The sequence below is a fragment of the Dicentrarchus labrax genome, unplaced genomic scaffold (assembly GCF_905237075.1).
Source record: "Dicentrarchus labrax unplaced genomic scaffold, dlabrax2021, whole genome shotgun sequence".
Classification (NCBI taxonomy): domain Eukaryota; kingdom Metazoa; phylum Chordata; class Actinopteri; family Moronidae; genus Dicentrarchus; species Dicentrarchus labrax.
The window spans coordinates 6,487,810-6,502,698 of NW_026136722.1; the positions used below are offsets into that span (position 1 = coordinate 6,487,810).

The window sequence follows — 14,889 nt, forward strand, 5'->3', positions numbered from 1 at the left end:
TTCCAAGTTGGCTGCCTTTGTGACTTAGTAAGAAATTGGCCTAATTAACCAACAACCCCCAGAGGAGTTTTTATATCCAGGCAGCAAAAGCATTAATTTGTCCCCCCATTAGTTTGTAATATAATAAATAATTCCACCACAGCACAAATCTGCAATAAATTCTATACTGTACATGCCTGTAGAAACTGTTTGGAGACAACACAGTGGACATATTTTGTCTCACATAATCCCAGAAGAGTGAGTGACTCCAGTTATTTCCTTAATGGGGCTCCTAGACAAACTGCTATGGCAATACAGTTTATAGCTTGATGGATTTAAATGGATTGAACATCTTTGAATGACAACTAAAGACCTGGGACCGAGGGTGAATGCAGTTCTCATGAAAAACCCTTTTTCATTTTATTACTAGTCCTGTCCAAGAACAACTGAAGCCTCCAGATACACTGTAATGTTTTGTTTGTGCATTTTTCAGTGCAACCTGCAAAAGCATTGACTGTATTGTAGCCAGTACAACCCGACATACTGCACTGTCCACGCAGCCCCCCACTCAACGCATAATCAGAAAATCAGTGTCTTCAATCTCCAATCTCTTGTGTGACCTCACATTTCTTCCCCATTTTTTTGTAATGCAGTTAATATTAACCCATTATGTACCTATAATTAACTTTGTAACTGAAGCTGGTGAGGTAATTACTGCACAAACCACATCTGCTTTCCACAATACTCTGCCTTATCAGCAGCCTTTTTACTTGTCTTATTGAATATCTGACCAGACAGGTTGCACACACACACACACACACACACACACACGCACACACACACACACACACACACACACACACACACACACTCATTTGCTGTATTTATCATTAAACACCACAAGATTCCAAAGAAATCATTAAAAATATGATGTATGATGCAGCGCTGACGAGGTTTATTCTCGTGAAAACAAGAGTGTTGAAAGTTCTGGTAGTTAAGGTAGCTAAGCTATCTATTGTGTAAATAGGTAATGGACTTTTTATTACATCTTTTTTATCTCTACTGTGAAACTAGCACATAAATTATCTTCAAAGAGTGCACACAGTGAATAAACAAACCTAACACTCAGGCAGGACAAGGATTATGTTTGCAAAATATTCTCAATTCCTCATTAAATTGCTTTACTTCACCAGATATCTCACAATCATGAGTGTTGATTTAATTGTTATTGGCAGCTTTTATAAGTTGTTAATGTAAACACAGTGCCATGCTAGTGCTTTGGGCTCTATCTGACTTCCAGGAAATCAATCTGAATCATTTGAAGTGGAAAATCATGTTGAGCGTGGGATACGTCTTATCATCAATGTTCTAGTGCTTCTGGGAAGACAAATAAATCGGACACCAGCAAACTGACCACACCCGGCTTTATGGACACACAAGATGTGTCTGTTGACTCTGGGAAGTCATCGAGAGGAGGAGGAGGGTGAGTATTCTGCATCATTAAACTATATGTCAGTCTGTGAAGTGACAATAAAGAGGGAATTGAAGCATTTTTTTTGGCAGAGGTGAAAGAAAAGTTAAGTCGTGAATTTTAAAAGTTGTTTTACTATATTCGTAAGAGTATACTGTAGCGTCCGTCAGGACGTGTTGAAAAGATGACGAAGTGTTATTCAGCAAACCAACATTTATTGCTGGAACAGTACAAGTTACTGTCGGCCGTAACCACACCAAAACAACCAAAACATAAAGTTAGCCGTAACTCTCTAACTGTGTCCTTCGCGCTCATCTCAGGTTCCCTCACACACACACGCACGCGCACTCGCACAGGCCTCATCCCCGTCACACTCGCACCCCGCCCCCCTACCTACTCATTTAATCCCAAACATGTCATTAACTCACATAACATTTGACATTATAACAGAACATTACTGCAGGGTCGCTACACTGTCCCTCACCCCGAGGGATCACATGAAAAGTCTCTGAGGTGGCCCGAGGGCCTTCTCTGTCTCTGAGGCCGCTTTGGAGTGAACACAAGCGGCTGCGCCTGCAGTCTCGAAACAACCTGTTGAGTTTAGGGGTGGGGGAGGATGTGTGGAGTCAGTAGGGGAAACAGTCAGTGAATCTGGGGGTTTGGTTGTCTGGTTTCTCTGGGAATGTGCAGAGGGTCCAGGGCGCTGATGTAGCCGTGCATCGCCTCTGTATGGGGCCAACCTGTCCCTGTGGAGGGCCACCCGTCTCCCCTTAGGTGGCAGCTGGACCCTATACACCACCTCACCCAGCTTCTCCAATACCTCACAGGGGCCCACCCAGTGACAGTCCAATTTAGGGCACCGGCCCTTCTTTCTCCTTGGACTATGCACCCACACCAAGTCCCCCCCCCTCTGGCCCTCAAGTCATAGTTTCTTTTCTGCCTCATGCCAGCTTTCTGCAGCTGGTTGCGGGCAAAGGCGTGAGCTGACTCCATTTGGTCCTGGAGCCTCCTGGCGTATTCCGGTCCAGGTGGAACCGCCGGTGTGTCTGGGGGTCTGCCAAAAGCCATTGCTGATGGCATCCGCAGCTCTCGCCCCAACATGAACAGGGCAGGTGTGCATGAGGTGGAATCCTGCACAGCCGACCTGTAGGCCAATAGGACGAGATGTTCTGCAGTAAGGATGGCAAGTTGTTTCGCCAGGGTTCTGCTGAACCGTTCGACCAGTCCATCACTCTGAGGATGTAAAGGTGTAGTTCGAGTCTTTTGCATGGCCAGACGGTCACACATAGCAGAGAACACACCTGACTCAACGTTTCTTCCCTTGTCTCTGTGTGTGACCTTGGCCTCCCCAAACCTGGCAAACCCCAGTAGAAACTTTGCCGGGGTCGACGAAGGGTTTTTGAGACCCCGAAGTGTCCTGCTCCCATAGCGCCGTTCAGCTTTGTTGAAAGTTTTACTGAAGTATGCCACCACCTTCTCCCCCTCAGGCCCCACCTGGCTCAACACCGCCCCCATCCCCACATCGCTGGCGTCTGTGTCCAGGACGAATGGCAGGTTGTGGTCTGGGGGGGTGAGGATGGGAGACTCTGTCAAGGCCTTCTTCAAAGAGCTGAAGGCCTGCTTGCACTCAGGAGTCCAGGTAAAATCACAGTCTTTCTGCTGCAGGCGGAACAGAGGTGCAGCTATACAAGAGAAGCCGGGCACCAACCGCCTGTAGTAGGACGCCTGTCCAATGAAGCTCTTCAGCTCTCGCAGGCTGGTGGGGGCCAGCCAGTTCTTTTTCCTCCAACGTGCTGATGCCCTCTCCCCCAACTCTGTGTCCCAGAAACTCCAGCTCTTTCCTCATGAAGCAGCACTTGTCAGGGTGGAGCATGAGACCTGGGTAGTTTGGGGTAAATAGTGTTAACAACTCTGATATTCAGCTTCTGATAAATTACATGTACAAATCAGTGTTTCAAACACTCACTGTTTTCTAATCCAACAACGCTAAGTTTTCATTAGGTTTAGGCACAAATTGTATTTTTGGACCAGAAATAGAGCAGGTCAGGGTTGTACTGTTGTCACTTTAGGAGCATAACCCACATATTTGAAATGTTTCCTCACCCCCTGCCAATACCTTACTGTACCCTGCATATTTGGTGGCATATCCTAACTGTGTAATATGTAATATAATAATTACTGGACAGGTTCTGCAGAATATCAGTGTTGACAGGAATGTGTTGACCATATGTACCATTTACAGGTACAAAAATAGTATTTTTTTTTCCTTCTTTCATCTGAAATGCCCAATTTTTTACTCCCTTGTTCCCCACAGGCTTGTTTTCTTCCGCTCTAAAGTACAAGGTACACAAAGTTGCAACGATGTTCTTCTCAAATCCGGTGCTGTCTTGTGAGTGTCAGGTGTTCTATGACACTGTTTTGATGACATGTAATGTACAGTATGTTCCAGGTTTACAGTGATTCAAAAGTTCATTTTTTGTCCCCTAAAAACATCCGACTCTTAAGTCTGAATTCAAAAGTGGAAAATGAGATGATGCTGTTATTATCACTTGATCATTTTATTTTAAAATAAAAAGCTGTTAATTATTTGCAGTTGTCCCAAGTAATATACAGCTGCATCAATGAAGGTGCAACACTTTCACTTTTCATTAAACATTTACTAATGTTTGGTAAAACGTTGCTAATTTCTGTGATAAACAGTTAATGTTATTTCCCCTCCCACAGGCTGTGGCGATCCTCACCCTACTTCCTCAAACACCCTGACGCTCTGAGAAATGTGTATAATAAGTGGACAAAAGCTGAAGCAAAGTTAATTATTGTGAAAGTTGGTGCAGAAGCTTCAGATTCTTCCAGGAATGTTTTTTTATTGAATGTTAAAAACAGATCAAGGACAAATAATAGAACAAAATGTGTGCGTGCATGCCTGCCTGCCTGCCTGCCTGCATGCGTGCTTGCGTGTGTGTATGTTTGCACGTTGATACAGGGAACATTTTGTACAGACAATCATTAGGAGTCATCCTCTGAGGACCATCAGAGGATGAAATGTCGTAACATCTGGCAAATGGATTGCCAAGAGATTTGGTGCAGACATTCAAGTAATAAGTGCTTTTATTGCATTTTATATAAATCTTTAGGACGGTCCTCTCTATAGCAGAGGAGAGTTTGTTAGGTAAAGTGTCTACTTATATCTCATAATACCAGCAACTATAGGGTTACATCTACTAATCAGATTCTTTTGAATAAACTCAGGGTGCACTCAAAGCTTGCGAAACTGCTTTCTCCTTTTATGCACCCTCGGCGTGGAATGAGCTGCAAAATACCATTACCTCAGAAGCAATCCTGTCTTTGAATACCTTTAAAGGTCTTTTACTAACTTTCCCTGAAGGAAACATGTTGCTGTTTTATATAATCCTTGACTAGTTGTCAGGTGTTTGCTGGTATGGCCTGTATGCCTCTTTTATTTTACTATTTCCCTTGTGTTGCTTTTATGTTTTATGTGTTTTAACATTGAAATTGTTTTATATGTGAAACTGGTTGCGCTGCCATCTTGACCAGGACTAACTGAATGATAAGATCTTGTATCTCAATGGGACCTTCCTGACTAAATAAAAGATAAAATAAACAAAAATGTCCCCCTCAGGATGAATTACAAATTATGGTGACAGTCTGACTTTTCTTCTTGTGCTACCATCAGTTTGTCCAGGACTTTGAACTATGACCACATTCCTGCAAAATATCAGCCTCTACATACTTTATGTTTAGAGCTAATTAGCAAATGTAAGCATGCTAACATGCTAAGTTAAGCTGGTGAACATGGTAAACATTGAACCTGTTTAGCATGCCAATGTTAACATTTAGCTTAAAGCACCACTGTATAACTGCATGACTGTATGCTTTTGTTTTGGGGTTTTGGGGGATTATTGTTTTGTTTTTTTTGTTTGTTTTTTGTTTGTTTTTTGTTTTAAGTTGCTAAAGAATGAAAAAGTTTAATAAAAACAAATCTTAATCACACACTTCTGCCTTGAAATCCTCAAGTGCATCCCAACAAACAAATTCACTTAGATGCAGTATTGACAAAGTGATTACAGGAAAGGTATAGAGGATACTAGAATATAGTGCAGTATAGGCACAGAATTTTAATTTAATTTAATATTTAATTTTCTGAGTTCAAATGAAAGTCAAGAACACTTTCCAATGTGTTTCAGTCTCACGGAGAGGAGCAAAGAGCATTGAGGGGATCAGAAGGAAGAGGCAAAGGAGTGTGCCCTGTGTGGCTAATTACAACTGAATGCTGTGCCCTTCTCCACCCCACAGCGCCTTCTCCTCCCTCTGCCTCTGTCTGTTTCAATAATGTATAAGCGATAGTTACTTCAGTAAACCAAAGCCAAGATATATACATGCTGCCACTCAGTATGTCATAACATATAAGATGCCCGGTGATTCTTTGTCATTCAACATCACCTGACCACTCGCTCTGTTCCCATAGCTATTTTTGAAGGTCATTTTAAGATGCCATCTCAAAAACACTGCATGGTTCTACAAGCTAAACTGGGACTGCTAGAGTAAACCAGTGATGATGATGGTTTTAGGACCATTAACTGTCATTCTCCATATTTGTTCACATAGCATGATGCATGCTGGAGACACAGTGGCCTTTTTCTTTGCACAGGTTTCTGTCTAAGCTACGCCCATTTGATATTTTGGTGACTCTCTGTAAATACACTGGACTGGGGAGAGAGGCACAGTGGGGGGGGGGGGGCATCAGTGTGTCAGTAGCAATTAAACCCGGTCAGAAGCATGTGGCAGAAAGCGTGTTTTTGCTTTTACTAAATGATGCACATATAACATAGATTAAAAGCAGTTTGTGGATAATCCATTGGACCGTTTAACTTGAATCTTTTATAAGTTGTATTGTAGAACATTTTTCTGGCTGAATGAATAAACTTCATTGGGGAACAGCTAAATTGAGAGATAGTGAGATATAAAAACTCTGGAGCTTACACATAATATAGGCTGTAGTGTGCGTGTCCTGTGTGTTGGTTGACTCATGGTGCCATTAAGGAGAAGCGGTGACAAAGACTAAACTTGGACTTTTCCCCAGGGATTAACCCCTGATTGCAGCCACTGTCTTATTCCATATCAACAAAGGGCAACTGAGCCAAATACCTAGCTGGTGCTGTTACACAAGCCTTACAATGTGTGTGTAATAAACAACATTGAACATTGAAACTCAAAACAATTAGTTTACAGTCAGTTATCAAAATTGTTGCCAGCTCTTCTGCTGGTGGTTCATTTCGGGACAAATAACCATCCACTGGGCATGTCACATTTTCGGGATGTATTGACACCAATCTCAAAATAAAGTAAACCACCAAGCAGGAACAATAACAACATAACACCCTGTTGCCTTCATTGTCTCACTGTTGAAATTGAATTTACTGAAGTCACCAATGAAATGGATGATCCTTCCTCTCCTGATTGACTGGAAGTTGATGCATTAAATGGAACAGTCATCAAGATTAGCCCATTGCAGCAAGTGGGCGTACGGTGGGAGGATAGGGGGAATAAATAGTGAGCAAGCCAATTCTCCAGAGCACACAGACACTGATTTGCTTGAGTGTGTGTCCCCAGAGAAGCTGATAGAGGAAATGTTGCTCTGAGCCAATGGAGTCACCACTGTGGACAGGGAGATCTGTAGGATAGTACACTGGTAGTAAAGTGAAATTGGCTGTTTGGTTTTCATTGCATTAACGCTGTGATCTTTTATCAGATGTGAACAGAGGTTTACATGTTACAAATTTACCTCACAACATATGATGCTCAACAACAAATTACATTTATTACATTATGATAAAGCTGAAATAATTCTGTAAACATTGAGTTGTAAGTTAAAATACAAATAAGTGACAAACTGAAGCGCTCTGTATTCATTAAGGTAGGATATTTGTGTTAATGTCAGTAATATCTGTATTAATTATATATACTCTAACAACCAATAGCACACCATGTCAAACATTACAATAAAATACTACACGTGTGCCTTTGTCCACCCTCATTTACTTATACTTAAATATGAATTACAATATTATTTTGAAAGGTTTGATCGGAGGCCAAACCTTTTCAAAATAAGACTGCCTTGGATTTAGCAGAGTGGACAGTTGACCTGAGAGTACACGGGCGGCGAGTGTTCGCCGCCCTCCAGTGGTCAGAGTGAGAAACTACACTGTATTTATATAGCTGTTGATGTCATCGTTGGCAATATCAATACATACAACTCATTATTGATTATGACGAACAACAACACCAGTAATCATTTTAATTGAATTTAAGTTGTTTCAGTTGAACAGGTTTTTTGAAGATGTTCATACAAGTGATGCATCCAAAATAAAAAGCTCTCTGGACCAGGACTAATTAACCTTGTAACCCGATTTAAGATTCAAATAATACTTTAATTTTGAAAAATACATTTTGGTTTGGTAGAGAAGATGTATGGACAATTTACATTATGGCATTTCTTTTAGGCCAATATTAGAGTACTATATTTGTTTTTACTTTGAAATACTCTAGTCTCGCTAGTTTGCCCACAAACCACTTAATGCCACCCAGGGGCAGTATTGTACCATTTTAAACCCTCTGGCTCTGTCCTGAATATTTCAGTTTCCCTACAGACACAAACAGGTAGCCGGACTAGAGAGAGGTGGTGCTATTGCGCACAAGGCGCTAACCCTTACGCAAACTACAATATAACTGCATGCATATTCTTCTCTGCCAGTTGTTATGCATAAATGTGGAGGGAGAGGTGAGCGCCGGGGATCTTTTCGACTTTAACACGTCTGCAGTATCTTTAATGATGCTCTGCTGAAGTCTGTGCGCGCTGCGACGGATCAATTTTTGGAGTCGCCAGCAGTGCGCTTCAGCTTGACACAAGATACACGATCTGGAGGACTGGTCGCACCGTTTTCTTAAAGTTTGCTGGCTTTTTTTTTTTTTTTTTTTTACAGTGGGACTTCTTCTTTTTCTTGTGCATTTGGAGCTATTTACATTGTGTTTGGGGTTTTCTCTAATATGGAGGAGAGCATTCGTATCGGGCAGATGTGTTTTCGCTCGGTGGAAGTTTAACCCCGCGCCCCCACTTCTCCCAAACTCTCATCTCTGTATTTTAATTACTATACTTGAACTGAACACTGCAGGACGTTTAAAACGACAGTAGGAAATGACCAGCGAGCGGAAACCACGGCTTTGTCTCATGGCAAAAGCGGAGAACGGGTATGGATTTCACTTGCATGGCGAGAAAGGGAAGAGCGGACAATTCATCCGCAAAGTGGAGCCCGGCTCCCCTGCAGAAGCCGCAGGGTTGCGCGCCGGGGACCGTGTGGTTGCAGTCAATGGGGTTAACGTGGAGAAAGAGACACACCACCAGGCAAGTAAATGTGCATATACATGTTTTTGGTTTGTTTATTATGGAGCACTGGTTGCCTGTGCAGTGGTAATATCAACAGGTCACTCTGGTTGGTGCCTGCATCCTGACACAGTGGGACGGTTTCAGTAACAATTAGGCCATCCGGGCATCCACACCAGCCTCCTCCTGCTGTGCGAGGTATTGCTGTGGGACTCTGGAAACTTTTTGTTCCCGTACTTTTTTTTACCCCTAACATGTTTGCCCACATGAGTCCAGTTGTCACTTCTTTTTATTTAAAGCCTCTCTTTGCCATAGTTGCACGTTTCAATCACATCTTCCATTTCATGTGACTTACCTGCACAGTCCCTTTGTGTGGGAAGACGGTATGCACTGACAAAGGGCTTAAGGCTGAGAAGAGGTTAGGTGACACTGGTGATGTCACATGTTATAGCCTATAAATGCCTAAAACTGTCTAAGATATAAAGCAGGGACTGAAATTACACCATTGACTAACTTTCTCTACCTCTGTTTGCATGTGGTCTTGTTTCACTCTCTGTGTTGGCTGGCGGTCAGATAGAGACAGCAGGCTCAGATAATCATTTTCCCAAGCTCAAAGGAACATCAGCACAAACAACCTCTGTATGCGTGTGAGATTCCTCTGTAACCTTGTTGCAGAGGAGATAAAAACAAACCTGTTGATTGTTGTGTTTGAAGCTCTGAGAACAATTCTGTCGCCCTTCTAGTGCTTTTAATTCTGGTTTACACAAATAATGGTGGGGCATCATTTTCCTGCTCAGCTCTCAGCTTGTGTTATCATAAAGATGTTTGCCTACATCTTAATTGTTAGTGACCCCCTATGGAAAACGCTCTTCCCTGCCCATTATGTGTGGAGATGTTTCTACAGAATTATTTGTGTGTAAATGAATGATGTGAGAGCATGCTGTGGACTTCTGATTATTTTACCGATTAATTGATTAAAAACGCTACCCCAGATCTTGCACCCATCGTTTCATCACGTCTTGTTTTGTCCGACAGTAAGAACCAAAGATATGCAGTTTTTTTTAGACATTTTAAGACAAGGAGAAGCAACTAACTTCCACATTTTAGAGGCTGGAACCGTCAAGTGTTTTGCATATTTGCTTAAAAACTGACTGAAATGATTAATTGCCATCTTGCAGTCACATACAGTCTGATATTTTGGTCATTGTTGGCACCGCACATCCACATGTTGGAGAAAAGTGTGAATGTGTTAAATACTTTGGAAAAATGTTTTAGCACTGACTGTATGCTCCTAAAGAGACTGGTTAACCAGATAATGTTCTTTTTAATGTGATCGGACTATTCTTTTATAGATATACGTTTTATATCTGAAATCTGTAGTTATATCTGTATCTGTTATGGTTCTCTGCAGCTAAGTTGTGGCATTAATTGGTTGTGTTGTTATGTTCTTCCATTGCCTTTTCAAAGGAAATGTCCAGTAAATATCAACCACGTGTTATGCCGTCATATCCCATCCCTCAGGTAGTACAGCGGATCAAATCCATGGAGAATGAGACCAGGTTGCTGGTGGTGGACCATGAGACACATGAAAGTCTGCGCAGCCTGCGCCTCACAGCCACAGAGGAGATGGCCGTCTTCAGTGCCGGTCCTCCTTCCTCCTCCTCTCCACCAGCCTCCCCTTCTCCTCCCCCGTCCTCGGTCCCATCCTCCCCCAGCAAGAAGCGGGAGAATGGCTCGGTGTCGAAGCAGCCAGTTACGCTGAGCAGCCAGGTACAGAAGCCCACCAGGAGGTCACCGTCAAAGGCTGCGAAGAAGGTAAGCTGGCCCTCCACCAACGCACCAAACATGACTTTGTTTGTTTTATTTGACTGTGAGGACTCTTAACTCTCACATTCTTACAAAAAAATGAGTGAACATTGTAAGGTCTCAAAAATGGTTCTGTGTAATCCCTTTGTTCGTTCAGAATTTGGACTTAATGGTGTGTGATTTCTAAGGTGGGTCTATAGGGCGTATTGTGAGATTCCTCCGAAATGTATCTATGTATAGGAATACTTAAACATTTTGGAAAAAATGCTATACATTTTCTTGCCAAGAGTTAGATGACAACATCAGCACCACTCTCATGTCCATAGCAAATTAGCTTAGCATAGCATAAAGACTGGAAACAGGAACAGCTCTGTCCAAAGGTTAAAAAGAACGTTGCATCTCTAAAATAACTAACATGTTATATCTTGTTGTTTAATCAGTGCAAAAAACGAACAGTGAAAAAGACATGTTGGGGTTTGTAGAGGGTTATGTGTAGTAATATTTCTTGGCCAGAGGTGGAGTCGCTTCCTGTAGTCCCCCCTGTAAAATTAGTATTCTCATCGAAGTCTTAGCAAGAAAAAAAGTCTGTGTATTTCCTGAAATGTCGAACTATCCTCTTAAGATATGAGGTGAACTGAAATCGAACACAACAATCAGTCAGTCCCTTTTTTATCAATGTAAACAAGATGTTTAAGACCTCACCAACACTCCTCCTCCTCCTCCTCCTCCTCATCCTCCTCCTCCTCCTTAGCAGACCAACAAATGACCAGCTTTAGCCTGAAAACACAAGTTTTCTCAGACACTCAAACAAAGCATTCTTAGAGATTTGTCATCTCCCAAAACCCAAGAGTTAAAAATACTAAACGCATTAGCAAACAGATTGCAGGTAGTGAGTCAACTCTTTGAACAGACTCGGCTCAGCTCTCAGATGCTTTCACCCCAGACTTGTTTTCTGGCTGCTTTGCCAGTTTCAGATTAGATTAGTGGATGTCATGCAAGTTTCCATCCTGTACTGCTGACTTCCATCATGCATGTGTGTGTGTTTATGAATACGTTTTTGTGTGCGTCCGGAGGGAAGAACATGGCTAGCTGAAAGTGTTCCAGATGTTGTGTTAGAGTTCAAAGAGAGCAAGAGAGGTCAGAGGGTGTGACCCCTCAGAAGTTAGGAATCTGGCAATTGACAACGCAATGACTCTGCAGAACAGGAAATCCACAGAAATTCTAAAAAAATATATGAATAAAGATGACTGGCACGAAGATTTTCTGCATGCCTTTCTAATAGATATTGCATTTATTGTGAAATGATAATAAGAATGTTTTTTTTTACAGGCCAGTGACATCTAATCTTCCTGTGTTTATTTACATATGCTCTTTGTCACAGCTGGTTGCATAATGCTCAAATACTCACTTGATACATTTTATTTTATTTTATTTTTTTCATTCACTGTTTGATTATTCCATGTTGACATGGAAAACAGGATGCGTTTCCGTCCGCTGTGTCTCTCCTGGAACGCAAAGATCTGATCAGCTTTGGTTTCACATGGTCCCTGACAGCGAGACAAGGCTGCTCAACTTCTGCTCTCTGCATTTACACAACATGTGTTTTCACTTAGGTTTGCCCTGCCAATATGTGAGCGGCACTCAGGCACTATTTCTACAAGAGCAGTGACATGGCCAATCAGTTAAAATCTTACTTTTGTGCGTGTTTGTTTGGCTCTGGCTTTTGCGACCTGTGGGGAGAAATCCCAGTGCTTGGTGGGGCCGGATTGGCCCAGCTAAGGCTCAGGAAATGCTTAGAGGTCTCTCGTTTCTCTCTTTCTCTCAGACTTTAATGACTCTAATGAAAGAATGGAAAGAAGGTTTAGCAGGATGAGCCAAAAGGCATTAGCAGTGCAAAAGCAGGAAAATTGGAGGACAATATGAGCTGTTGTGGGAACAATGATTTGACCATAAACTACCTCCCTTTTGAGCTGGAGCACTGAAACCTTCCTCTGTCACTTAGTTAATACCTTGATAGTCTGCAAAGAGTTGGATGTCTCTGTTTCCTGTCCCATCTCAAAGGAAGCTGTTCCACCAGATATATGCAGACTCAGTACTGACAGTGCATGCTGATACAGCATATTATGTCTGGTGTGTAGTAGTCATTCATCCATGTGGCTGGCACGGAGCTTTGGCAATCAGTGCAGTGCAATTACCACGACAAAAGCAGAGGGGAAAACAGATTGATCAGCGATTAAACCATTAATCACCCAGTGAACAATCTTGACTTGGAAGAATAATGATAAAGATTCATTGCCCCTCCTAATTCTTTGTCTGGGTGTTTGCCTTTCACAGCTGGAAGAGTTGACTCAGTTTGCAGTGAGATGTTTCATTTTGCTCAATCCGGTCCGTAGGAGAGCGAGACTGCTGAGAGCAGCACATTTCTTCTCATATTTTTATTTTCAAGAAAAGGCAGGAGAAAAAGAATGAGGGAGGGATGGAGAGACAGAGAGTAGACAGCACTTGGACCGAGGGAACCCAAGACTGAGAGCAGCCAATAACAACCTTGAAGATTTGTTGGAAGGAGTTTCAGGAAGTGGGCCCCCCATCAGTGGGGCAGGAGAGTGGGGAAAGCTAAAGTGGAGTGGACTGACACAGTTTTCTTCAGTATCAAAGTGATCCAATAATAGTTGGATCTGTACATCGGTAGTGCTAATCGCTAATTCGGCATATTTTTAATGGTGCCAACTTTCCAAAATGTAAACAAAGCCCAGCCCACAGCAAGGTCCATGACAAAGTTATACTTCCTGTTTCATTCCTCAAAGCCCCCAAATTAATAGAATTATAGCTCCAAAACCTAGAGCATGATTATCCTCCGAATAAACAAAGCAAATGAATGTCAGCAAAGATTGACAAAGTTTTCTTTATCCTCTCCTCTCTGTCAAAGCAAAAGGACATTTTTTTGGCAGCAACAGATGGCTGAAGCCCTTGAGGACACATAACATAGACTCTACACACACACACATTTACAGGCATGTACATGGTCACAGTAGAAACATGGGTAGACATGAACCTTTTCTGCAGCCATAATCACTTCCACATTTGACCAATAAATTTCCCTACTGTGGGTTTTGTGTGTGTTTATGTTCCCCAGGTTACATGACACTGCCTGTATTTTTCCTCTGTTTTATGGCCACGCATCCCCCAGGTTTCTTTTTTGTTTCCCTCTGTATCTACGTACATCTTTAGGTCTACAAACAATGTGCAGTGTGTGTAGATATATAGTTCGTGCTTTTACCCTCTCCATTCTCCATTACTGCATTTCTAACTCAATATATCAAAAACTATAAACCATGAACCAAAACCAATTTTCTTTATTTCTTCACCAAAGCTCACCAGCACAACAGGATTAACGTTGAGTCATGTTGGGAAATCCAATGTTCAGGCCATAATAGGCCATTACTGTTGACCATGACCGACAGTGAATTACACAACCTTATAAAAGGCTCGTAAGCGTAAGGACGTGTGTATACCCAAAAGCTATTTTGTTGTTGTAGACATTGGAGAGAAATGTTGTTGTCAGTGAGCACATCACTTATTTTCTTGCTACTTTAAACTCACGCTTAGTCAGCCTTTGGTACTCCTAAGTCTGCTCACTAAACCCTGAGTTTAATGTTACATCAAATATTGCCCTGGCTGTCATGGTACCAAAATTAGTATCCATCAGTTGTCTTTTTATGTTTTATATTTTTCAATATTTATTTTGTATTTGTAAATAAATAATTTTATAGTTTATCATAGTTGTGTGTCTGTGGTATATTGAAATTCAAAGCCAAGAAGTGGGTTCTATAAAAGAGACCTGGACTAAACCTCAGAGAAAAATATTGTCTCTCAAGCTATTTAATTAGCTTGAAGGCGCGATGGTAGCCAGCAGACTGCATGGAACATATTTAACAAAAACAACTGATGCTCGGATGTGGCTGGGCCTGTTCCAGGGAGAAAGGAAGAGACGTTTCAAGGACAAGAACATTATGAGTCCGGTATGAGATGTATCGTCTTACCTCAACACACACCTGAGGTGTCAGTGCTCCATCACCGTGCTTGTCTTTCTCCCCTTTGCACATACACACACATACATATGCACTCAAGTGTGTCATGTGGGTGTGTCATTAACACTGAAGCTCAAGATAAAGTGTCAGATGTCACTTTCTCACCAGAACCTTTTTTTAACTCGCTAACAGACAGGCTCATACAC

The 14,889-nt window shown here is 42.0% G+C and overlaps 1 protein-coding gene across 1 annotated transcript in view; it reads left to right on the forward strand.

Moving 5' to 3' along the window:
- Positions 1-8,123: 8,123 nt before the first annotated feature.
- Positions 8,124-14,889, forward strand: part of LOC127356479 (Na(+)/H(+) exchange regulatory cofactor NHE-RF2) — a 33,790-nt gene continuing 27,024 nt past the window's right edge. Inside the window, exons 1-2 of the mRNA XM_051388251.1 lie at positions 8,124-8,874; positions 10,375-10,664. Coding sequence (XP_051244211.1) covers positions 8,664-8,874; positions 10,375-10,664 — 501 coding nt within the window. The 5' untranslated portion in view covers positions 8,124-8,663. The remainder of the gene's footprint in view (positions 8,875-10,374; positions 10,665-14,889) is intronic.